This window comes from Cricetulus griseus, chromosome 4, assembly GCF_003668045.3.
Source record: "Cricetulus griseus strain 17A/GY chromosome 4, alternate assembly CriGri-PICRH-1.0, whole genome shotgun sequence".
NCBI lineage: Eukaryota > Metazoa > Chordata > Mammalia > Rodentia > Cricetidae > Cricetulus > Cricetulus griseus.
In genome coordinates, this window is record NC_048597.1 from 177,728,966 (window position 1) to 177,753,785 (window position 24,820).

Sequence of the window (24,820 nt, forward strand, 5' to 3'; positions counted from 1 at the left end):
CCACTTTAAAAAAGAAAAAAAAAAGCAAAACAAAAACTTTTGGATCTTATATGTAACCCAGACTGTCTTCAAACTCACAGCCTTCTTCCTGCTGTCTCCCAAATGCTGAGATTATATGCGCATGCCACCAAACCCAGTCAGAATCATTTTTAAAGAAAAGAAGGAGAACATTTCATGGTATTTCTGCAGTGTGGGTGTGGGTGTTGTGGAGGTGTAGAGCACAGAACAACAAGGCTTCAGTAAGATGGGTCTACAATGGCTTGTCATCAAAATACAACCTGCCCAGGCATTACAACAGCAGTTTCCATATGTTATGTCTAAAGTTAATAGCTAACTCAAAAATTCTAAGCTTGCTTTTATTTTTAATTATGTGTATGAATGTGTGTCTCTGTGTTGGTATGTGCCTATGGAGGCCAGAGACATCAGATTCCCTGGAGCTAATGGCACCACAAGGGTTCTGGGAACCAAATTTAGGTCCTCTGCAAGAGCAGTGTCTGCCCTTAACCAGTATCTCTCCAGTCTCAAGAAGTTAACTTTTGTGTTAAGGTTTTGTTTGCTTTCTAGGGGTTTCTTTTCTTTCTTTTTTAATAAAGAAAATTTATTTATTTTTATGTGCATTGGTGTTTTTGCCTGCCTGTATGCCTATGTGAGGGTGTTAGGTCCAGAAAACTGGAGTTATAGACAGTTGTGAGCCACTATTGTGGGTGCTGAGAATTGAACCTAGGTCCTCTGGAAGAGCAGTCTTAACCACTGAGCAATTTCTCCAGCCCCCCTCCCTTTTTTTGTTTCTTTTGAGACAGGGTTTCTCTGTAGCTTTGGAGGCTGTCTTCGAACAGTTTGGCTTCGAACTCACAGAGATCTGTCTGCCTCTGCCTCCTGAGTGCTGGGATTAATAAAGGTTTACGCCACTACTGCCCAGCTCTAACACTAATGCTTTATGCAGCATACTTCTAAGGTTTTTTAGTAAGCAGGCATGGTAACACAGCACAGCAAGTTCAAGCCCACACTGAACTACTCAGACCCTATTTCAAAAACACTCTAGCTCCTTGGTAGTCAGTAAGTTACAGCTACCCATCAGTTCGAAAGAGGAAGCATTTCTAGGCAGCCGATGAAAGTAGCATGTTGTAGTAAAGAGAGCCAAAGAACTATCCTGCCTATCTTCCCTGTTCTTTTTACATGAAGGCAACATTCTTTTTTGCTAGCAGGTAAGAGTTCCTAGCTAGGATATCCAACACCTGCCTACTCCTTTTGGGTGTTAATTCTAGTAGGTGGATTCATTGATAAGACTGTCTAAGAGCTCCTGCTTATTACAGTAAGAGCATAGTGGGCCAATGCTAATCTTAGAGATGTACTAGAAAGATCCTGCAGGTCGAGGACACTTTTGTTAAAGAGCAAATGGGTAATTTCCAATAATTACCAGCCTCAAACTCTTAGACACAGGCTAAGTGTGCTTTGCTTAGCATAGAAAGCCAGGTGTGGGTCCTCAGAGCTGATGAGACCAGTCTGGACTGAAAACCACTGCCAGGATTCCGGGCAACTTCCCTAGAGGCTATTAGTTGTGATTCTTCCCCTTGTTTCTTAACTGCTCTTTGCTCCACGTGGGCCATAAATACACATTTAAGAGATCTCGATAGAGTCTGTCAAAACCCTCAGCTGGGGCTGGAAAGATGCTTCAGCAGGTAAAGTTGCCCGCCACTAAGCCTGATGACTTGCATGGTGAAAGGAGAGACTCATAGAGACGCGCCTGTCTCTGCCTCCTGAGTGCTGGCATTCAAGGTGAGCACCACCATGCCCAACTGAGTATTTATTTTTAAAGAGAAAATGAGTATAATTGAGTAAGGCTAATGAGTTAAGGAACTGTGCAATCACACTGTTTTAATAAGGCAAGCACAGGGAGGAAGGAGTCAGTCCCAGGAGTCACACCCACACAGCAGGCAGCAGAATCTTTCAGTTACTCTAGAAGTCCCTGGCATGAAATACTGCTCCCTTTGCCACCTTTACTATGGAGAAATAAATGAGATGGTATCAATATGTTAGCTGCTTACTGATAGCAACAAATTATGACAAATTCAACAGTTTTAACAGTGCAATTTCATTATTTTTTAATCCTATCAAAGTCCATATAGGAAACACCAGGCAAAAATCAAGATGTCAATGGGGGTGCTTTCCTTTCTGGAGTTTTTAGGGGACAATTTTAGGAGGTAAATATCTGTAGATGACTCCTCTCCCAGAATCATGTTTAACAGTTTAACATCTATACTTGGGAAAATGAACATTTTGCGTTGGTTGGAATCCAGTTACATCTTACTCTACAAACTGGGTAAATAAACGGATTATTTAAATATCTCACAGTATTACCATCTCTCATAGCCTTGGTCTCCACCCTCACCCCCCCCCCACACATACCTTGGGCCTCATGAACCACACAGAACTCAAGGGCTGGTCTCTGAACTTGGATAGGAACAAAATTACAATTTCAGTTTCCTTAACCTCTGGCCAAAAAGCACCATTGTTTTTTATCATAAAGGAAGGCATAACCTGCAACGACAGTACTTGAGACAGTCACTAATAGACATTAGGTGCTTTTGTTCTGTTTTGAACTCAGTATATTACCTGTGCCGGGAGAGCTAGTCACCAGTGAGTCACAACCCACAGCCCAATGGTAGGTATTTCTATATGATAATTGCTACAAATAAAATCTGTGCTTATCTTTATTTAAAAATTGTGGCAGTTAAACATCTTTCTAGATTTTATTACTTTAAATCATCAAAAAGGATATGCTTGTCTTTAATCCCAGTACTCAGGGAGTTCAAGGCCAGCCTGGTCTACAAAGTGAGTTTCAGGACAGCAAGGGCTACACAGAGAAACCCTGTCTCAAAAAAAAAAAAAAAAAACAAAACAAAACAAAAACCAAAAAAACACACACACAGAAAGAAAGAAAGAAAGAAAGAAAGAAAGAAGGAAAGAAGAAAAGAAAAAAAGGCTATTCTAAGCTACGTATGGTGTTTCATGCTTATACACTTATCATTTTAAGGGCTGTGGCAGGAGGATCAAGGCCAGCATGAGTTGTATAGTGAGATCCTATTTCAAAAAACAAAGCAGTACATACTAATACAATGCTTTCCTTTGTAAGCTTACAATATTGTATTTTATATATTAAAATATTATGTCTTGATAATGGTCCTCACAATTATTCCATAACACACAAAAGGTGAAGGACTTCTGAGGTAGAGTACAAACAAGATCAAATAAAAAGGAAAAGGTATTCTGGAGGGGTGGAGAAAAGGAGCCAGAAGCTGACCATTTTGCTCGTTAAGGTAGATCATGAACAAGGCCATCGGAGATCTGAGTAAAACGGCATGTTGTCTGTGATCAGCTAAAACAGAGCTGCAGACATGGCTCCACTCCCTGCTCTGATTTCTTTTTCTCACTTCTGTGTAGGGAAAAACTCCAGGAGCACAAGAAACTAAAGGGTGGATTAGCTACACCACGGAAAATGCAAACCCAGACCAATCTGTCCTGAAGCCAGGCTGGCCGCCTGACTCAGCAAACCCTGAGGCAGAAATAGTTGAGCAACAGGCCTCTTCTGGAGATGAAGTACTTGTGGCTACTCTGCAGCAGCAACCCATGATCCATTCATGTCAAAAGTTACTTTAAAGTGCTGAGAAATTACAGTGTTCTTTTTCCTCTTTCCACTCCCAACTCTTACCAACTGCCAACGGCCAAGTCATCAGAGCCGACCTGACACCGAGTAAGGAGAAAGGCATGCATGCTCCTTCAGAAACCAGAAGTCTGGCAGCAATTTTACATAAAATTTAGGTTTTTTTTTTTTTTTTTTTTTCCCTGAGACGGGTTTTTCTGTGTAACAGCCCTGGCTGTCCTGGAACTCACTCTGTAGACCAGGCTGGCCTCAAATTCAAGAAATGTTTGCCTTTGCCTCCTCAGTACATGTACTACCACAGCCCGGTATAGATTTGGTTCTTATTAGTCATTTTGAGAAGTCTTCTCTCTTCCCTCACAAATACTTTCTAGGTACTTCCTCTATAATGCTGAAAATTAGGTAAACTGCCAGGACAATTTAATGGCACATAAATTCTTTTTAGTTTTGGTTTTTCAAGACAGGGTTTCTCTGTATAGCCCTGGCTGTTTTGGCTTTGTAGACCAGGCTGGCCTGCCTCTGCCTCCCAAGTGCTGGGACTATGCCTGACCTTCAACTTCTGAACTTCAAATCAGATCTAACCATATAGTTTGAAGCAATGTGTCTGCACAAGATTCTACACCCTAAAAGAAACTTTTCTTTTGGTTTCTGAGGCAGGGTCTTGCATAGCCCTGCTGGCCTTGAAGTTCTTATCCTCCTATCTCCACCCAGAGAGTACATGTGCCACCACAACCAGCTTTAAAAAGAAATTTACCTGTAACTATTTACTATTATGATTTCCAATTGACTAGACTGTTAACTAAACAAAACAATACACCTTTGTTTAAAAATACTCATTACAGGGTGTGGTGCTAGCCTTTAGTCTCAGCACTAGGGAGGCAGGCATGCAGATCTCTGTGAGTTAGAAGTCAGCTTGGTTTGCATAGCAGTGGCAGGGCCAGGATCCTGGAATAAAAGGATTCAGTATCCGAAATCCTGTTAAAACTAGAGAAGGGGGGGGGGGCTGGAGAGATGGCTTAAAGGTTAAGAGCACTGACTGCTCTTCCAGAGGTCCTGAGTTCAATTCCCAGCAACCACATGGTGGCTCACAACCATCTGTTATGAGATCTGGTGCCCTCTTCTGGTGTGCAGATATACATGGAAGCAGAATGTTGTATACATAATAAATAAATAAAATCTTAAAAGAAAAAAAAAAAACTAGAGAAGAGGGTTGGGGGTATGGCTCAGTGAATAAAAGCACTAGCCACACAAACCTCCAAGACCCAAGTCTGATCCCCTGAGCCCACATGGTGGAAGGAACAAATTGACTGGAAAGTTGTCTTCCGACCACCCCCACACCATCATCATTTTTAGAAAAGGCCAGGTTAGGGCTTATGTCAAGAAATCTACTGAAGGGCTGGAGAGATGGATCAGTTGGTAAAGTGTCTACCACTTAAACATGAGGACCTGAGTTCAATCCCCAGCACCCATGTAAAAGCCAGGCTTGACATGAACCTCCCACCACACACATACAAGCATACTCACTGAGACATACACACATATTGAAAATAACTCCTTAAAAAAATAAAAAAAACCCTGAATTATATCCCCAGTTTCCCCCTAAAAGGCTGGACTAGGTGGCACTCTGGTATTCCCAGAGCTGGGCATAGAGGGGGGTAGATCCCTAGGGTTACTACTAGTCTAATCAGCTAGTCCCATGTCCCAATGAGAAACTCTTTTTTTTTTCTTTTCAAGATTTATTTTTTATGTACATTGGGGTTCTGCTTTTGTGAGGATGCTAGATCCACTGGAACTGGAGTTACAGACAGTTATGAACTGCCATGTGGATGCTGGGAATTGAACTGGGGCCCTTTGGAAGAGCGGCCAGTGCTCCTAACTACTGAACCAACTTTGCAGTCATGAGAAATTGTGTTTAACACAAGACAGCTCTTGAGGAACAATGCATGATGATAACCTCTGGTCTCACATACACAGGCACACGTGTGCATGCATACACATGCACCCCTCCACCATATGAACTTAAACATATATACTCACAAATTTATTGAAGACAGGCTAAACCTCTGGGAACATCCATTATGCATATGGACATCATTAGGAAATTTCACAGAATATGGAATTAAAATCCTGACCAAGTAAATCATCAATCTTCTCATTGTTTTAAAAATTACCAAATTCTGTCCAGATTGAATAAAGTTATTCTACATGCACTCAAGGTTGAAAAAAAGATGAGGTGGGATTGTAACATGGTATAAGTACAGAGGTTCTTAAAAAAAATTAAAAATAGAGTTGCCATATGATCCAGCAATCCCACTACTAGGACTAGATCTAAAGGAACTAAAAGAGGAACTTTATGTTTGCACACTCTTGTTCAGAAGCACATTTCCTAATAGCCAAAATGCAACCCAAGTATCTAATGGCATATGAATGGATGGAAAGAGAAGATAGAGGATGGAATATTATTCACCCTTAAGATGAAGTCTCCATACATGTGACAACATGGGTAAACCCTGAGGATATTATATTTAGCAAAAAAAGCCTGCACAAAATGGCACATACTATTGATCTCATTGATGCATGCCTCTAATCCCAGAGCTCAGGAGACCACAGTAGGCAGATGTGAGACTGAGGCACCCTGGACTTCAAAGACCCTGTCACAAAAACAAGAAAGCAAACCAAACTTCTAGGATTATATGAGGTATCTACAATAGTCAAATTCAGAAGTGGAGGCAGGAGGATCAGAAGTTCAAGATCCATCTTCAGCTACAGAACAAGAGGTCAGTTTGGGCTACTATATAGGACCTTGCCTCAAAAAAAAAAATAGCCACCAAGTTCATGAAACTTGGCTAGTCACAGTCATGCATGACTGTAGTCCCTGTTACTGGGGAGGCTGAAGCAGAAGATCAACCTGGTAAGATGAGCCTACAAGTTTGAGACTAGCCTGAGTAATACAGTGAGACCTTGCCTCAACAGAAACAAGTCTTACACATAGTTAGAATAATGCTCACAGACACGAGGCTAGAAATGAAAAGGGGAGTGCGTATTGTTGGATGGCTACAGAATTTTTATCCCAGCACTTGGGAGGCAGAGACAGGCAGATCTCTGTGAGACCAGCCTGGTTTACAGAGCGAGTTCCAGGACAGCCTCCAAAGCAATACAGAGAAATCCTGTCTCGAAAAACCAAAAAAAGAAAACATGAAGATTTGTTTTGCAGCTAAGTGAATATACTTAACCCAAATTAAAAATATGAAAAACTTTATTAGCTTTTACTACAATCTTCATTAAACATATACCCCCACCCCAGGATTCATGTTGTACTAATCACAGATTTAGGGCTGGATTCTAAGAAATCCATGTCCTTTCCTGTTTAAATGTTAATTCTGTCAATCAGGAGCCACTGCTATCCAAGAGGTTTTTTTTTTTAATTAAAAACATTAAATTATGCTGGGCGTTGGTGGCACACGCCTTTAATCCCAGCACTCGGGAGGCAGAGGCAGGCGGATCATTGTGAGTTCGAGGCCAGCCTGGTCTCCAGAGCGAGTGCCAGGATAGGCTCCAAAGCCACAGTGAAACCCTGTCTAGGAAAAACAAACAAACAAACAAACAAAAAACATTAAATTACATTCTTGTGTGTGTTCGAGTGTGTGTGTGTGTGTGTGTGTTGTGCGAGTGTGCACACATACACAAGCATGCATTGTATCACATATGTGGAGGAAGTCAGAGGACAACTTTCAGGAGTCAATATCCTCCTGGGTCCAAGGATCAAAGCCAGGTTGTCAGGGTTGTCAGCAAGTACCTTTATCTTTCTGGTCTACTATCTAAGGCTTTTAAACACCAACAAAGGTAATTCTCTTGCTAATCTTTTTTTTTTCCCTGAGACAGGGTTTCTTTGTGTAGCTTTGGAGCCTATCCTGGCACTCACTCCGTAGACCAGGCTGGCCTCGAACTCACAGAGATCCGCCTGCCTTTGCCCCCTGAGTGCTGGAATTAAAGGTTTGAGCCACCAACGCCCAGCTCTCTTGCTAATCTTAAATACCAGAAGGTATCTATAAATAAGTCTCACTGTTTTGTTTAAGATAGGATCTGCTGGGGGGGGGGGTAGGATTTGCTATGTAGCATAGTCTGGCCTTGAACTTGTGACCTTCTTGCCTCAGCCTCCCAAGATCTGGGACTACAGGCATGTAAGTAATTTTCACATGGCTCTGTAAGTAATGTTAGACTAATCAAAGACAAATTATTCAACGTATGATTTTTCTAGTCCCTTGAATCGCTTCTTTATCCCATGTTATTTTATCATACCTTTCTCTAATCGAAAGGGTTTAGTTCACAGAAGAGAGTAATGAGAAAAAAAATTCCTAATTGGCTTGACATATTACAAAATAAAGTTTCCAGCTTTGGCCAAAATCAGAGCCAATGATTTCATTTCTCTATATTTTCTTCCTTCCTGTCAGCATAAGAAAAGCCACCATAGTTCTCCCCTTATTTGGAAGAGAAATCTATTATGGTCCTGGCATGCTACTGAAGATATGAGCAGGTAGGACTTGGGAGGACAAAGGGATCTGCTTCTCTGAAGCCCTGTACTTACAGTAAGTCATGTGAGGCATAAAAACCCACACGCCATTTTACATCTTTGAACACAATGTGAAGAACTTAGAAATGCCAACGGCTCTGATACAGTCCCTGGTTTTACTGAGACAGAAATGCTATTCTAGAAGGAAGCGTCAACTAAATCATTATCCTGATTCAAGTCCACATCAAATATTTGGATACTGTTTCAGACATTATATTAATGACTTCAGATTTGTTTTCATGATTATTTTGATTTCATGCTCTCCTACTCAAATGAATGGCTTATATATTTTGAGATGTACCTCATGGGCCTATCTTTTGATTACAAATCACATTTTTATTACCGTAGTGACATGGCTTCTGGCTGTAGGAGAGAGCAGATGGGATGATTAACAACTGCAGCTGTCCAGAAAATGACATGCATGCCATGAATTAGTTTCAAATGTTACATGCTTTAGCTTCCCAATATTTAATGCCTCTAAAATGTTAACAAATCACAATAGGAAGATTAACTTGGGCTGGGGGTATAGCTAAATGGTAGAATGCTTAAGTAGAATGCTTCAGACCCCGGGTTCAAGCCTCATGTGTCTCTCTCTCTCTCTCTCTCTCTCTCTCTCTCTCTCTCTCTCGCTCTCTCTCATACACACACACACACACACACACACACACACACACACACACACACACACACAGATTAACTTAAGGTTAACTTTTCTAATTTATTATTAGTTTTGTAGGAGTTTTGATTCAAATGGTCATCAACTAATATAGCCCAAGCTCTCTAAAACAGCTAAGGTTCTTTAAATATTTCTTGTGTAGAAACAACTGCTCCCAGTATTGCACATCCTAACTTAACCCTCATCAAAATAGTAGTAAATACTCACCCTCCTGTTGACACCCTCCTGTGTGAGTGTGCATGTTTGTGTGTGACTCTACTACATCCCTCTTACCCTGTTCATTCCTCAGGTCCCTATTTATTTAGTCTCTAGAGACAATGTCCCATAAGGTCCAAGGTGGCCTCTTGATACTCCTGCCTCAGTCTCCCAAGTGTTGCGATTTCACCATACCCAGATACATACTTTCTCCTTTTTGTTAGAAATTGAAGAAATGTAATTTACAGCATACTTTGTCCAAAGTTAAACTAGCAACACTGAGCTGGGTGGAGCGTGCCTATCATACCATTCAGAGGTGGAGGCAGAAGGGTTGATTGGAAGTTCAAGCCAGCCTTGGCTATATGAGAACCTGTCTCAAATAATAACAAATAAAAACCAGAGTTAAAATAGCAAGAAGTACAGATTAACATCAGACTTCAAAGCCTTTTTATCTTCTCTGTACACAGGCTGACCTTGAATTTGTGAGAGTCCCCTGCCTCAGCTTCAGAGTAGGTGAGATTATAGGACAGCGCCAATAAGTACAACTTAATTTATTTTTCAGTGTTTTCCCTTAACTATAAGTGTGCAGAAGTGCTGCAATCCTCAATATCCTTTGGCTTACATCTAAAGCATTTATTAAAACATAATTTATAGTGTAGCAGTGATGGCTCAAGCCTTTAATCCCAGCACTTGGTAGGTAGAGGCAGGCAGATCTCTGTGAGTTTGAGGCCAGCCTGGTCTACAGAGCTAGTTCCAGGACAGCCAGGGCTACACAGAGAAAAAAGGGGGAAAAAAAGAAAAGAAAAAGAGGTATCATGCCTCCATCAGTTAACTACTGGATGAGCTCAATAAAATCACAGCCTTCTGAACTTCACTTGAGAACTCTAGGAAATAGCTTTTCAGTACCAGTTTTAGTTTTCAGGTATTTCATCCACCATCCCAGTGGTTACTAACAGTAGCTGTTCTCCACGATTTATGAGAGATTAGCTATATGAAGATACTTAAAAGAGAAAAAAAAGACTACATTAGCAGCAAGTTATTCTTTTTCAGAGTAATGGACATCATTAGTTTGTTGTTATATTAGCACCACAGAGCACTTCATGAGCTGGGACTAAGGCCCTCAGTTTCTCCACAGTAGTAGTAAAATTCTACTATGGTTATGGAAGAAATGCCTCCAAAATCTAAACTTTTTCTGACATAAAGAGCACCTCAAAGTTTTCTGACACATGCTGTATACAGAATTTAAGATTGTTTAACTCAGTCAGGTACTGTTTAGCCACTCTGAGGAGAAACAAAAACCAAGACAGAATGATAAATCCATAGACTCAGTACCAAAGACGTTCGTTTATAAGCTGGAACTAACTGTACCAAGTGGTATGAGTCAGTGTTCTCATAAAATAGCCCAAAACAGCTCTCCTGATACTGTTAACTCATGACATTCCACATATATAAGACTAGGGGGTTTTGCTTTGCCAGCAGCTAGCTCTCATTTTGAAACCTGGATATTTATTATGGGAGACATTTTCCCCTTTCAGATGTACGGATCTGTTCCCAAGCACTTTAACGTATCCTTTTACCAGAAACAAAGCTTTCTGGTCCGTGCAGTAATTTATCTGGCAGTCTTTTCTCAACCTGATTTTGGCTCGATTCTTCGAGAGATCAAAGGGGTCACAACCTAACTTTCATAAACTAGGATCTAGAACGGGCTTTTGGTAATGACCAGGAAGTGCTGGTCAAGAGGTTCAGTGGGCGGATCATGATCCTAGACTACCCTAGATCAGGTTTCCACTTTTGGAGCAATAAGGCCGAGGAACTGATGGTAGGCACCCCCTTCTCTTACTGTCATATTAAAGTCAGTCTGCCTAGGACAAAACCAGCAGAACTGCCAGGTGGATCCATGAAGTAACCACACCACAGGGCCAGAGGGCGGCCTACGTTGCTCTTGGCTATTAAGGATCCGCGGGGAAGCCACCACACCCCTCATCCTCTCTTCCCTCTCCGGCTTGGGCAGCCCGGCTCTAGGACTTGTTTCTCCCTTAGGGCCCTGGAGTCATTCACCGCTGACACCGGACGAGGACTTCTCACCAGGCCCACAATCCTCAGAGCTCTCGAACCCTTGATAAGCTTCTCTTCTATTTTGAGGGGAGCTTTCCTGTCTGTTGCCCCAAGGGTGGGAACTCACAGCTGCCGCAGCGCCAGTGAAAATATCCTCCCCCTCGGTGTCGCTGTCCCCAGCCTCGGGTTCTGACCCCCCGGCAGCCCCTTCGGACTCCGGATCCATGCCAGGGAAAGGCGGAGGGAGTCGCTCCGAAGCGCTACAGCCACCACCGCCCGACGCCATCTTCCTCCACCGGTGGCGGAAGCAGCAACAACAACTTTATAGACAGTGCTGCGAGCAAAGCGCTCCAGCTGTGAGAGGTGCGCGAGGGCCGTTACGGACCCCGAGGGACCAGAGGGGCGGGGCTTTGGGGGGCAGGCCCTTGGGGCGGGGCCTGGGCTGTTACCCAGCCAATCCGAGCCCAGAGCCACAACGCCGCACTCGGGCGGGCCGAACGGGCAGAGGAGGAGCTAGAGGCTACCGAGTTCCTCCAGGCCTTTGTGCCCTGCATAGCTTTATCTGTCACGCTTCTAAGGTTTTGTTGTAATAAAAAAGTCTGTGACTAAAAATGTTTGAAAACCTCTGCATGCCACCTGCTCACGCCAAGCACAGTGCTCTCACAGAGATTCAATAAATATTTTTGATTGAGGTCTGAAAAGACTGCAGGAAGTTTTCGCTAATTTATTCTTTGGACATTAATTCATTCAATATATACTGAGAATTCACTGTGAGCTTGGCACCTTACTGTGCGTTTCAAATACAAACATAAAAAGCTCCTGGCTCACTAAGTGCTTACAGTTTAACGAGGGAGGCAGTCTTGTAAATCAACAATTTAAATACAACTCGGTGTTACAGTGTGAAAAAAATAAAAGAGGTTATCGATTCTTTTGGGAGAAGTCAGGCTTCACACAAAGGGGAGATCTTAGTGCATTAAACTCGATCGTTAAGAAATTAAGGGTTTGGGGGCTGGAGGGACGGCTCAGCGGTTAAGAGCACTGACTGTTCTTACAGAGGACCAGGGTTCAAATCCCAGCACCCACATGGCAGCTCCTAACGGTATATAACTCCAAGATCTGATACCCTCGTATAAACATGCATGCAGGCAAAGTGCTAATGCACATAATTAACATAATTTAAAAAGGAATTTGAGGTTATTCTTTTGATGACTATGGAGTGAAATGGAAGAGATGACAAGGATATTGTTGCGACTGGACCAAAATTTCCTGGGAACTAATCATAGCTTGGTTGAGTCCAAGTCAACCAGAGTTTAAAGATAACATAGGTTATGTTATCATGGGATAATTCTGAATGATGATCCTTTCTTTTCAAAGGGATGAAACTTGTCACTAATATCACAAAGGTGGTTTGCTTTTCCGGTTGAAACAAGGTCTCACTTAGGCAGGCCTGAAATACTGTAACCAAAGTTGGCCACAAACTCATGGCAATACTCCTCCCTCGGTCTCCCAAGTGTTGGAATTACAGGCGCAAGCCACCATGCCTGGCAAAGTTGGTTGTTTTTAACTGCAAACTCCACATCAGGAGTGGATTCTTTCACAGACTGTAAGCTGCTTGACGGTTGGGAGAGTGTCTTGGCTTGTAACCTTTATTCCTGAAAATTAAGTGTTTGATAAATACTTGAGACTGACCCGGTGACTGGCACCCATCACAGCCATGAACGGAAGGAAGCTTAAGAGATGCTTTTTTTTTTCTTTCTTTTTTTAAAGAATGGTGGTCTCTAGTATCATCACTACACACAGTGAACACAGAGAAGGTTCTCCTGCTGTGAGGTAGTGGGTGGGTGGTATAAATATTCCCCATGGAGGGAAGTTGAGCTGGATTAAGTCTCTAGCAGACAAGAAAACCAAGTATTCCCCGCCCCTCCGTCACGCCTAACTATCACGGGTTTCCCCAAATATTCTCTTTCACCGCAAAGGAAATCCACTTCCGGCCTGATCAGGTAGTAAGAAAGATTTGATTGGAAGCAGCTTTCTCTAGGAAATAGCTGTGCGGAGTCTCCGTTCTAGGACTTCATCCAGCAGTAGCAACTTTGATCTCCTTTTCCCTACCTCTTCAGGATTCATCTTCAATTCTTCCTAGGAGCTGAATGGGGCACTTGGTGACGCTTAACAGTCCGTTACATGCCCCTCTGGATGAGACTACAAGTCACAGAATGCAGTTCGCCTCCGCTCAGAAAACCCAGACATCCCATCATGCAACGCGCTTAACGGACCGCAAGCGTGGTTTTTCCCGTCTCGTCGTAACCGAACTAAGCATGCTGGGACATGTAGTCTTTGCAGTTTATTTCCCTAGGTCCTTCGCGTTACTGTTTTGTCCCGCCTGTTGTCTGGTCCCCTAAACCTTTACACATGTCTTGGTTTATTTGAAGACCAGGAAGTTCATAGCTCCCGAGGACGGCTGCAGAAAGACGGTGGCTTGGTTGGGACAGTCGCCAGGGATGGCGGAACGTGAGGATGGAGCGAGTGTCCGGGCTGCTCTCCTGGACGCTGAGCAGGGTGCTATGGCTCTCAGGCTTTTCTGAGCAGGGAGCTGCCCGGCAGCCCCGGATCATGGAAGAGAAAGCGCTAGAGGTTTATGGTAATTTAACTTTACCCAGAGCAGCGTTTGGCGTTATTTGGAGAGACGGCACAGGAGAGAGGGTGGAGGAGGGCCTCACCTTTGGGCCGGAGTAGTGGACACTTGGGGTTTTGCCAGACCTAGAAGGAAGTGTGTTCTTCCGGGTCCCAAGTCACGCACTAATTTCGATTATTTTAGGACCCGGGCTATTCTTAAACCTGGTGCGAAATTGAGTCTGGAACTCATAAACGTTTCATCCCTCTGGTCTGCCCACTGCTCTAGGCACCATGTCAAGACGTGTGGGCAGAATTAAGTTTACAATGGTCAGGGCGCAAAGCTGACCTGATTGCACTACTTCGTTAGTAACGAACACGCGCTCCTCCCGCCATTGCTGAGGCCACTGTTGGGTACTGGCTGAGTTGGGGACTGGCCCAAGGTCACAGCCACACTCTTCTTTGACAGAGTTAGTAGGAAGTGAAGAGGTTGAAATAGACATCTCAGAGTGAGGCTTCAAATTTGCAATTCTCTTACACAGTCAAGATATTTATGTGTGTACGTATTCTCTCAGAACTCTCCACTTTGAGGGACTGTCTTCGTTGTACAGATAAGGCAGGGGGAGCAGTGGTTTTGCAAGTACCTGGAGGTCACATTGTCATTAAGGAACAGAGAAAACCAAACTCGTGATTCCAAATGTAGCGCCATGTTCTCTCCACCTTGGTCCTTGACCCGCCCACCCCAGCCCCTTCTGCCCCCTTCTCGACAACTTGTAGGATTCTTTTTCTGGGTCTGGGAGAAAATTCAGGGTCTCATGCAAGTTAGATGTGCTCCACCTCTAGCCTAGATGTAGCATTAAGATCTGGTCCTACAAATACAATTAGGGTAAGGATTATAGGCCAGGAAGAATGATTCCAAGAACAGAAAGAGCCCGGGAGCTAATCAGGTTGACTTCTGTCTTTGTAGAGGTAAGGCTGACAACCCCAGGCAGAAGATAATTATGGGTGTGCTATCTCCAGAAAACATTCCTGTCTTGCCATACTTCTATCTGTAGCATCTGGAGACTGTAACTGCAAGAAAGAAGATTCCAGTCCTCATAGTGAATGAAACTGAAACCTACATATGCAAATATATAGTATACAGTTGAAGGTCATAAGTTTAAGTAGGACATACCAGTGTTTGCAGGTGGAGGTGTGGCTGGCTGTTGCTTTAGATAATAGATTGGAATTGAATAATGAAGGTTTTTCTTTCTTTTTTTTCTTTTTTTCTTTTTTTTTTTTTTTGGCTTTTTGAGACAGGGTTTCTCTGTAGCTTTGAAGCCTGCCCTGGTACTCACTCTGTATACTAGTCTGGCCTCAAACTCAGATCCGCCAGCCTCTGCCTCCTGAGTGCTGGGATCAAAGGCGTGCACCCCTCCCCTTCTTTTTAAAGAAACCAAACTTCTCAACGCACTAGAAAGCTAGAGAGATGTTTAATGAGGGGATAAGATTTAATCTCAGGATTTAGAAGTGTTCAAAGATCTTAGTACAGCTTTTTACAAATTAAGCTTACATAGAGAAGCCTAGGATAGGAGAAGGAAAAACCCTTCCCAAATCTCATAATAACTTTCTCAGTGAAGGCAATTTTTATCCTCTTTCCTGTCTGTATTTTCAAATTCATTTTCTGTCTTATTGGTAAAGACAGATGATAGCCTGGAGAAAAGAAAGTTTGATTTATTTACCAGCTGTTCCTATGGTCACTGGGGAGGTATGTGTAATAAAACAGACCCCAGGCGCCTGAAAGCATCAAGCCCATCTCAACTAAAATCCTGCTTCCTGGGGCTGTGGTTAAGAGCACTGGCTCCTCTTCTGGAGGACTGGTGTTCAATTCCCAGCACCCACATGGCAGCTCACAACTGTCTGTAACTCCAGTTCCATGTAATCTGACACCCTCACACAGACATACATGCAGGCAAAACATCAACTAACATAAAGTAAAAGAAAATATTAGAAAAAAAAATCCTGCTTCCCTCCTCTGCCCTCACTTTGTCCTTATTAGCATTCTCTTTAATTAATTAACTTTCCTGTAGCCTCTCGGTGAGATGGCAGACAAGAGTGCAGGGTCTAGCAATTCTTTCTCTTCTTCAATATCTGTCCCTTCTGCTTCCTTTTACCAGCCCCCCTTCATAGTTCCCATCTCCTTTGTTCATTCTTCCCTTTGACCTAAAAAACATACTCAAATTTCCCTGTTTGTCAGGATTCTAGCCTCCACATAAGGCTTCAGGCTTGGCTGCAAGCGCTATCCTTCATGCTTTTTTTTTTCTTTCTTTTTTGAGACAGGATTTCTCTATAGCTTTGTAGATCAGGCTGTCCTTGAACTCACAGAGATCCACCAGTCTCTGCCTCCCGAGTGCTGGGATTAAAGGTGTGTGCCATCACCACCCGGCCCATGACCCATTTTTTATCTTAATACTATTCTCCCAAATACTTGAACTGAGTCATCTCCTTTTTCTCTCTGTGCTTGTCTTCCAGATGTAACAAGTTGCCCCGCCAGTCCTCTGAGATAACGTCGTTGAGTGTCCCATCTCTGTCCCTGTTGTATCGAGCTGATTTTAGGCCTAACTTTTCAGTGGCTGTCTTTAGCTGTGCTCTCTGGTTCTGGGTCTTGTAGCTGGTGTGAGCAAATTTGCAGCTGACAGTGCAGCACTGTCTTTCCCACTTCCTTGTTCTAAATCTTGAGGAATCCCTGTTCACTGTGGCTGGCTGTGAAAGATCCTGCTGGTTGGGCTCCACCCTTCTGTTCCACTCTTTCCTTACGCTGGGTTCCAAGCTGAGGAATGCCTGGTGGTTCTGTCCTCCAATTTAAATGTCAACCACCTAAAGGCTTAATCCCACCTTCTCTTCAGCCAGAATCCCCCTGGCGGGCCCTTGACATTTTCCCATTCATAGTCCCTTATGGTTTTGAATTAAGAAACTGGATATGGGCTAATAATAATCCAAGAAAATAGTTTTTTCAAAAGTAGGGGACATGTCTGTTGGGAAATTGGGAGTTGCTGAAATGTTTGTTTAAAAGAGAGTTAGGGTGGGGTGGTAGGGGCTGGAGAGATGGCCCAGTGGTTAGAGCACTCTGTTCTCGAAGAGGACCTGGGTGCACTTTCCAGCACCCACATTACAGCTCACCATTGTCCATGGATCTGAGGCCCTTTCTGGCTTCTGTGGGCACTGTGTGCACATAATGTACATACATATATAGAGGCAAAACATAACATAAAATCAGAGTAAATCTTGAAAAAGTAGTCAGTGCTTCGGTTGAGATGAGAAGACTAGCTCTCACTTAGGATACTCTAATTTAATACCTCGTCTCTGATGCCTTTAGATTTGATCCGAACTATCCGGGACCCAGAAAAGCCTAATACTTTAGAAGAACTGGAAGTGGTAACGGAGAGTTGTGTGGAGGTTCAGGAAATAAATGAAGAAGACTATTTGGTTATTATCAAGTTCACACCAACAGTACCTCATTGCTCTTTGGCAACTCTTATTGGTAAGGGTTTGTGTGTGTGTGTGTGTGTGTGTGTGTGTGTGTGTGTGTGTGTGTGTGTGTTTGTGTCAGGGTCTCACTGAAGCCTTGGCTGTCTTGGAACTTGATTTGTATTTATAGACCAGGCTGGCCTCAAACTCAGGGATCTGCCTGTTTCTGCTTTCCAAGAGCTGGGATTAAAGGTGTGTATCAACTATGCCCACCATGTATGAATTCTTTTTTTAAATTTAATATATATATTAAATATGTACTGTGGGTTTTGTTTGTTTGTTTGTTTGTTTGTTTGTTTGTTTTTTGGGACAGGGTTTCTCAGGCTGGCCTTGAACTCAGATTCACCTGCTTTTGCTGGGATTAAAGGTATGCACCACTACCTCCCAGCCAACTAATTATTGTATTTTTAAGAAACGTTTTATTTTTGATTTTCTTTTTTTTTGGGGGGGGGGGTTCGAGACAGGGTTTTTCTCTGTGTAGCTTTGGAGGCTGTCCTGGAACTAGCTCTTGTAGACCAGGCTGGTCTTGAACTCACAGAGATCCTCCTGCCTCTGCCTCCCGAGTGCTGGGATTAAAGGCGTGCGCCACCAACGCCCGGCACTTTGTGCTTTTTCTAGACCAGCAGGAAGAGTTAAAGAGGCCTGGTGGTGGTGGCACACACCATTAATCCCAGCACTCTGGAGGCAGAGGTGGATCTCTGAGTTTGAGGCCAGCCTGGTCCACAGAGCAAGTTCCAGGACAGCCAGGGCTGTTACACAGAGAAATCCTGTCTCAAACAAACAAAAACAAAATCAACAACAACAGAAAAAAAAAAAAGAGAGCAAGATAAAGAGATAATGGAAGTTTTTTCCCCCCGTCACAGGATTGTGCTTAAGAGTAAAACTTCAGCGGTGTCTGCCGTTTAAACACAAGGTAAGAAAGCTTGTTATTATCTTAAACCCAGAGCCTCACATGATCTAGGCCAGTGTCCTGCTGCTGAACCATGACCCTACTTCAGATTGTCTTTTATGACACTTGTTAATATATAATCCACACATCATGGAAGCCACATGAAGTGGACAGTTTAGTGGTTTCTGGTAACTCCTACAGAGCTCTGCAACTGTGTCGGTCAGAGTCACTTTTAGAACATTTGCATCGCCTGTAAAAGAAATCCTGTACCCAGGCAAGTGCGGTTATAGATAAGTGTAATGCCACCACTTGGGAGGTTGAGATGGGAGCTAGCCTATATCAAAAATGGAAATGAAGGAAGGAAGCAAGCAAGGAAGCTGGTCAGTCAGCCTAGAGTTACTAGCAGTAACTACTACTCTTATGCCATCCCCTCCTCTGTACTGGAACAACCATTTCCTGTCTCCATGATTTGCCTTGGGGCATTTCATTTTAATGAAGTTTAATGACGTGGATTTTTTGACTTAGTATGTTTTTGGTGTTTATGTTTTAACTTGTATAGGTGTTTCATTCTTCTGTACTATATAATATTCCACTGTAGAGAGACACCTTGTTTTATTTTACTTATCAGTTGTAAGACATTTGAATTGTTCCCTCTTGTTAAGTTAAAAATATTGTTTTGGGGCACTGGAGAGATGGTTCAGTGGTTAAGAGTACTGATTCCTTTTCTAGATCACCTAGGTTCAATGCCCAGCACCTACATGGTGGCTCACAGCCATGTGTAACTCTGGTGGTTCTTCTGACTCCAATGGCCATGCTGAACACACACACACATGTAGGTAAAACAGTCATACACATGAAATAAAATAAATAAATCTTTAAAAAAAGTATAATTGGCCGGGCAGTGGTGGCACACGTCTTTAATCCCAGCACTTGGGAAGCAGAGGCAGGCAGATCTCTGTGAATTCAAGGCCAACCTGGTCTACAGAGTGCCAGGACAGTCTCCAAAGATACAGAGAAACCCTGTCTCAAAAACAAAACAAAACAAAACTCTCTCTCTCTCTCTCTCAATATATATATATATATATATATATATATAGTTTCCCCAGTTGTCCACTAATATGATTTATGGCAGTATACCCTTCCATTACTACCCCTCCCCTCCCATCACACATTCTTGTTAGCTAGAGTCCATTTTGGCAGCTTCCCAAGTGCTAGATGCTAAGCACCATCAGCACACTCGGTGATCTTGACACAGAGTACAGAGCAGACATTTCATAGATTGTCTCTCACATTGAGTTTTCAGATGTTTCATGATTAGATTGCTATTTATTTTTGGCAAGAAAACAGAATAAACATGCTGCTATTACCTGACATCAAGAAGTGATAGTTTTAGTATTATTGATGCCAATTGCCTCCGGAATAAGGAGGTATTGCTTGACTCTTCATCTCTGTTTGTCACTATGTATCTCTAGCTGTCCTGGAACTCACTATGCAGACCAGGCTGGCTTCAAACTCACAGAGATCCACCTGCTGCTGTCTCTCAAGTGCCGGGATTAAAGGCATCTGCCACTACATCCAGGCTATGGCTATTTCAGAATAATGAGTCATGTGTAATTTTTAACCAAAGTGAAGGAATGGAGAGTGATACTCATGGGTTCAGTAAGTGTTCTGTGCCACTGGGGGAATCTGGACGGTGGTCTTTCTACTTGTGTGTTTGTGTGAGTGAGGATACATGTGTTCCATGGCACATGTGTGGAGGTCAGAGGATAACTTTCAGGGAGTTTCTTTCCCTCCATGTGGCTCCCAGGTATTGAATTCAGGTCATCGGGCATGCATGGCAAGCACTTCTACATACTGAGCCGTTTTGCCAGCCCATGTTTTGTGTTTTTAAAAGAGACTGAATGAGATGGTCTCTAACTCATGAGAAGGTCCCTGTTAACTGTAATAGTTCTGAGTGTTTTCCACTCAAAAAGCGTTGGTCTCTCTGGTGATTCTGTGCATCTGGGCACTCTGCACAGGCTTGCCTCAGCCACAGGATTTGCAGCAGTTTTGTGGTTGTATCAAAAGCTCTTGTGCTTAGGAGTCACTAATTTGTGGGGCCAGCAAGTCAAGATGAGATGGCTTTACTGGTATTACAGTTGGAAATAAATTCAGCAAGCTAATAGAAGGAAAGGAGGATGCAGAAAACCTACATATTTGTCTCATTTTTGTAAAACAGTGACTGTGTGTGTGCATATAAAATGTGCATAAGAGAAAAAAATGTAAGAGTGTGAGTGTAGAAAGGAGGAAGGAAGAGATTGCACTAGGTTGTTGATATGGCATCCCTGGGAGGTGGGACAGACGGTGAATTAGATACAGATTTGGGAAGAGAATGAGGTTTGGGCAAAGATCATGTAAGATCTCTTTGTACAAAACTGTATTCAGACAGAAATCTGTAGGCACGCCCCCTGTAGGCCAGTTGATGGAAATACTACTGTCAGCTCCATCCTGTTTGGGTCTCATACTAGAAAGAGGGTTTGGGCTCTCATCCCTAGATCTCTGGGTCTCCCTACACACCCCTCATCCTGAGCTCTTGGAATGTTCTGATGTTTTGCTTCTGTCTCTTTCCAGTTGGAAATCTACATTTCTGAAGGAACTCACTCAACAGAAGAAGACAGTAAGTGACGCCAAATGTCTTTGCAAACAGCTGCAGCTAGTGCTTTTGTCTTGGGTACTAGGTTTTCTGTTAGCCAATTATCTATTGGGGTGCCTGCAAAAAGAGGGAATACCATGAGTTATGATTTTCACAGGTGGGGAAGCAAAGACATTCAAAGAAAGTCATTTTCTACCAAACATATCTGTAAACATATGCAGCTAGAGACCTTGAGCTCTGAAGGTTTGGTTCTGTTCTGACAGTCCCTGAGCTGTGTGTGGAAGTTGAAACCGGGAGTCTCATAAGGGAATCTCAGGGCTGGGGCTGTCAGAGTTAATGTGCTAGGATGGGAGTAGGGGCTGACTGTCTATGGAGGACCCCTAATCTGCAGAGAGAAGTGAACCAATAGTCATTTGAAAACTGTAGAGGTGGGATTTGAAAACAGCAAAAGACAAAATGTTTCCTAATTAGTTATGTGGTACATGGGAAACAATTTTTGTTTGTTTGTTTGTTTTTCGAGACAGGATTTCCTGTGGCTTTGGAGACTGTCCTGGAACTAGCTCTTGTAGACCAGTCTGGTCTCGAACTCACGGAGATTCACCTGCCTCTGCCTCCCAAGTGCTGGGATTAAAGGCGTGCGCTAACACTGCCCAGCTGGGAAACAGAATTTTAACAAATGACAAGAACAAATAAAGAGAAGAGCTTTAGAGCCAGGCAGTTTGAGACCAGCCTGGTCTACAAGAGCTAGTTCCAGGACAGCCTCCAAAGCGACAGAGAAACCCTGCTTCGAACCCCATCCCCACCCTCACCCCCCAAAAAAGAGAAGAACATTGGAATTGCTTGTTTTTGCCAGGTATGGTGGCTCACGCCTCCAGTCCCAGTACTCAGGAGGTAGAGGCAGGCTGATTTGAGTTTGAAGCCAGCCTGGTTTACATAGTGAGTGCCAGGCCAGTCAGGACTACATGGTAAGACTCTGTCTCAAGTAAATAAGTAAATAATAAAAATGTTTGTTTAGCTTTCATCACTAGATTGATAGTGTAAAGAAGAGCAGAAAGGAGAAGAGAGTGGTGATGGGTAAGAGTGAGGTGGTAGATCATGAGCCCAAAAGGTTCATACAGGGCTGGGGAGAGACACATCAAAATTTATACTAGAAGAGAGATGCAAAGAGAATACTTCAGAGGGACAGCCCACCAGGACAGTCCTGGAAGCCTGTTAGGTACTGTCAGGAGATCAGTGAAAACCATGTCCTAGTTTTGCAGTTCCCTGTGGAATAAATGCACCAAACCCTACAAACTCAGGGGTTGTAGCTCTCTATTTATTTTTATTTTATTCATGTGGATGTTTTGCCTGCATGCATGTCTGTGCACCCGATTGCATGCCTTCAGTGCCTTCGGAGGCCAGAAGGGGCATCAGACTCCCTGGAACTGGAGTTGTAGCTGCCATGTGGGTTCTGGGAATCAAAGCCAGGTTGTCTGGAAAAGCAGCCAGTGCTCTTTTTTTTTAAGATTTATTTATTTATTATGTATACAGTGTTATGCCAACATGTAGGCCTGCAGGTCAGAGAGGGCACAGATCTCATTGCAGATGGTTGTGAGCCACCATGTCAGCCAGTGCTCTTAAATCTCTAAAGCCATCTCTTTAGTCCTCTATTTATTTTAATTATTTACTCTTTGTAGTGCTGGGGAACCTAGGGCTAGTCAAGTACTATATCATTGAGCTACATCCCCAGCCCATTTTATCTACCTACCTACCTACCTACCTACCTACCTACCTACCTATCAATCTATGAGACTTGGTCTTACTATGGAGACCAAGCTGGCCTCAAGCTCACAAAGATCCTCCTGCCTCTGCCCCCTGAGTGCTGGGTAAAGGTAGGCACCACCATGTCTGACCAAAACACTTACAATTTTTGCCATGTAAACAGTACTGTGGTTTAAAAAACAGGCTTAAGTGGGGAAAACAAAAGTTTAGAATTTCACTCTGAATATAACTGTATAGAAATATGTGTATTGATGATACTAAGAAAGAAATGAGAATAGCAGTTGGTTACGGAGTAGTAGGGCAGTAGAGAATGTTTTCCTTTTGAGACTGCTTTCCAGACCTTAGACATAGCAGCAGGTAGGGCTAGAGAGCTGGCTCAGTGGTTAAGACCACTTGTTGCTCTTCCAGAGGACTGGAGTTCAGTTTTTAGTATCACACCAGGCAGCTCACACCCACTTAGAGCTTCAGCCCCAGGAGATGCAGTGGCCCTATTCTGGCCTCCATAGGCACTTTCAAGCAGTGCTCACACCTGTGTGTGTGCACACACAAAAGAAAAAAATCTTAAACTGAATGATGAGTAATTAGTAAAAGTTCTCAATAATTAGTTGTAAGTCTCAAGGAGTTAAATTCTTTGTTTTGGCAAGATGTTAATACAAATGCTGTCTGGTCTCTCTGTTGACACAGTTCTGTTAACTTTGTCCACGTGTTTTGCAGTCAACAAGCAGATAAATGACAAAGAGCGAGTGGCAGCTGCAATGGAGAACCCCAACCTACGGGAAATTGTGGAACAGTGCGTCCTTGAGCCTGACTGAGACCGTCTTAAGAGCCAATGACTTTTAATCAATCGTTTGATCTGTTTAAATCTTTGTAAAATGTAGAGGACACATGTTGAATATGTAGGTGATTTGTACCTCAGAGCATTTTTTTTTAAGTTTTTTTTGTTGTTATTGTTTTGTTTTGTTTTTCAAGACAGGGTTTCTCTGTGTAACAGCTATGGCTGTCCTGGAACTCACTCTGTAGACCAGGCTGTCCTGGAACTCACAGAGATCCGCCAGCCTCTGCCTCCTGAGTGCTGGGATTAAAGGCGTGTGCTACCACTGCCCAGCTTTTTTAAAGGATTCTTTCTGTGCAGGCTTCAGTGATGAGGTAGAACCTAATTGTTCAGAGAGTAACATTCTCAGGATTTCTAATCCAAGTGATCAGACAGAAAAATATTTTCTAGTTATTATGTGTAAGATGTTACTATTTTTCTGATGACCATTCTGATACAACTGCTTTTCATGTCAAATATCTACTGTGCCCAAATGTATGATTTAAATCATCATTCTAAATAAATACGACAGATGATTCTTGTAATGGATCACCTTAGATTTCTACTGAATTGTAAATTCTAATGTCAACATGAACTTTTAACAGACATCTCCAAAGCTGCGTTCACTGATTATTATGTTGAGTGAAGTCTAAAGATGAATAGTAATCCTTAAGGTGACACACCTGCCTTCCTTTGTGGGGAAACCTGGACCCACTTAGAGCCAAGGAACATAATGTGGAAAGGGTCAATTTTTACACAATTTGAAATTTTTTATTTTATGTGTATGATTGCTTTACCTGCATGTATATGTGTGCACCACATGCTTGCCTGGTGTCTAAGGAGTCCAGAAGAAGGGATCAAGTCCCCTGGGACTGGAGTTACAGACAGTTGTTAGCTGCCATGTGGGTGCAGAACCCAGGACCTCTAACCCCATGCTTACACAATTTTAAAGAAGTCTCCCAAAGAAGAGTTGGGATATAGCACGGTGAATGTGTTGTGCTTTGCAAAGCCAAGTACCTGGGTTCAACCCCCCTCCAAAAGGAAGTACAATTGAAGGGACCAGCCCCCCATTTCGGCAGCCATGACAGTAACACGTGCTCGTTATGAACTTGTCTTAGTCACTAGAGGTTAGGTGCCTGCCTCGTGACAAGGAACCAATCAGAAGTTAGCTGGTGGTGCTATGCAATGACACACAGAGCATAGCAACCACCCTGGGAGGGCCTATGGGCCATAACAACCAGTTGACCAATCAACACAGGGCAAGCCCTCCAAGCCTGGAGGCACACCAATCGTGAGCCTGTGTGTACCCCTAGACACTCCCCTTACACTGCCCTACAAGATCTCTCAGCAGCCGGTTCAAACTGTCTTTTGTAGCCAGCCGCCATGGTGGGTGGACAAAAGCTAACATGGGGTTAGCTCGTTAAAGCCTCATGCAGTTTGCAGCAAGCTCTCGAAT

General features: G+C 43.2%; 2 protein-coding genes across 3 annotated transcripts in view; one reads left to right on the forward strand and one right to left on the reverse strand.

The window, feature by feature from the left end:
- The window catches only part of Snx1 (sorting nexin 1), a 37,974-nt gene extending 24,590 nt beyond the window's left edge, over positions 1 to 13,384 (reverse strand). The window contains exon 1 of one of the 2 annotated variants that reach the window (XM_027411304.2): positions 13,264 to 13,384. In XM_027411304.2, coding sequence (XP_027267105.1) covers positions 13,264 to 13,278 — 15 coding nt within the window. In that variant the 5' untranslated portion in view covers positions 13,279 to 13,384. Of the gene's footprint in view, positions 1 to 11,281; positions 11,535 to 13,263 lie in introns of those variants that run through there. The other variant, XM_027411303.2, reaches the window with a different exon arrangement.
- Positions 13,385 to 13,480: 96 nt separating this feature from the next.
- On the forward strand, positions 13,481 to 23,921 carry Ciao2a (cytosolic iron-sulfur assembly component 2A). The gene is made up of 5 exons (XM_027411305.2): positions 13,481 to 13,792; positions 17,120 to 17,284; positions 18,135 to 18,184; positions 20,771 to 20,816; positions 23,268 to 23,921. The coding sequence occupies exons 1-5, from the start codon at positions 13,669 to 13,671 to the stop codon at positions 23,363 to 23,365; spliced, it is 483 nt and encodes a 160-aa protein (XP_027267106.1). The 5' UTR covers positions 13,481 to 13,668; the 3' UTR covers positions 23,366 to 23,921.
- Positions 23,922 to 24,820: the final 899 nt, after the last annotated feature.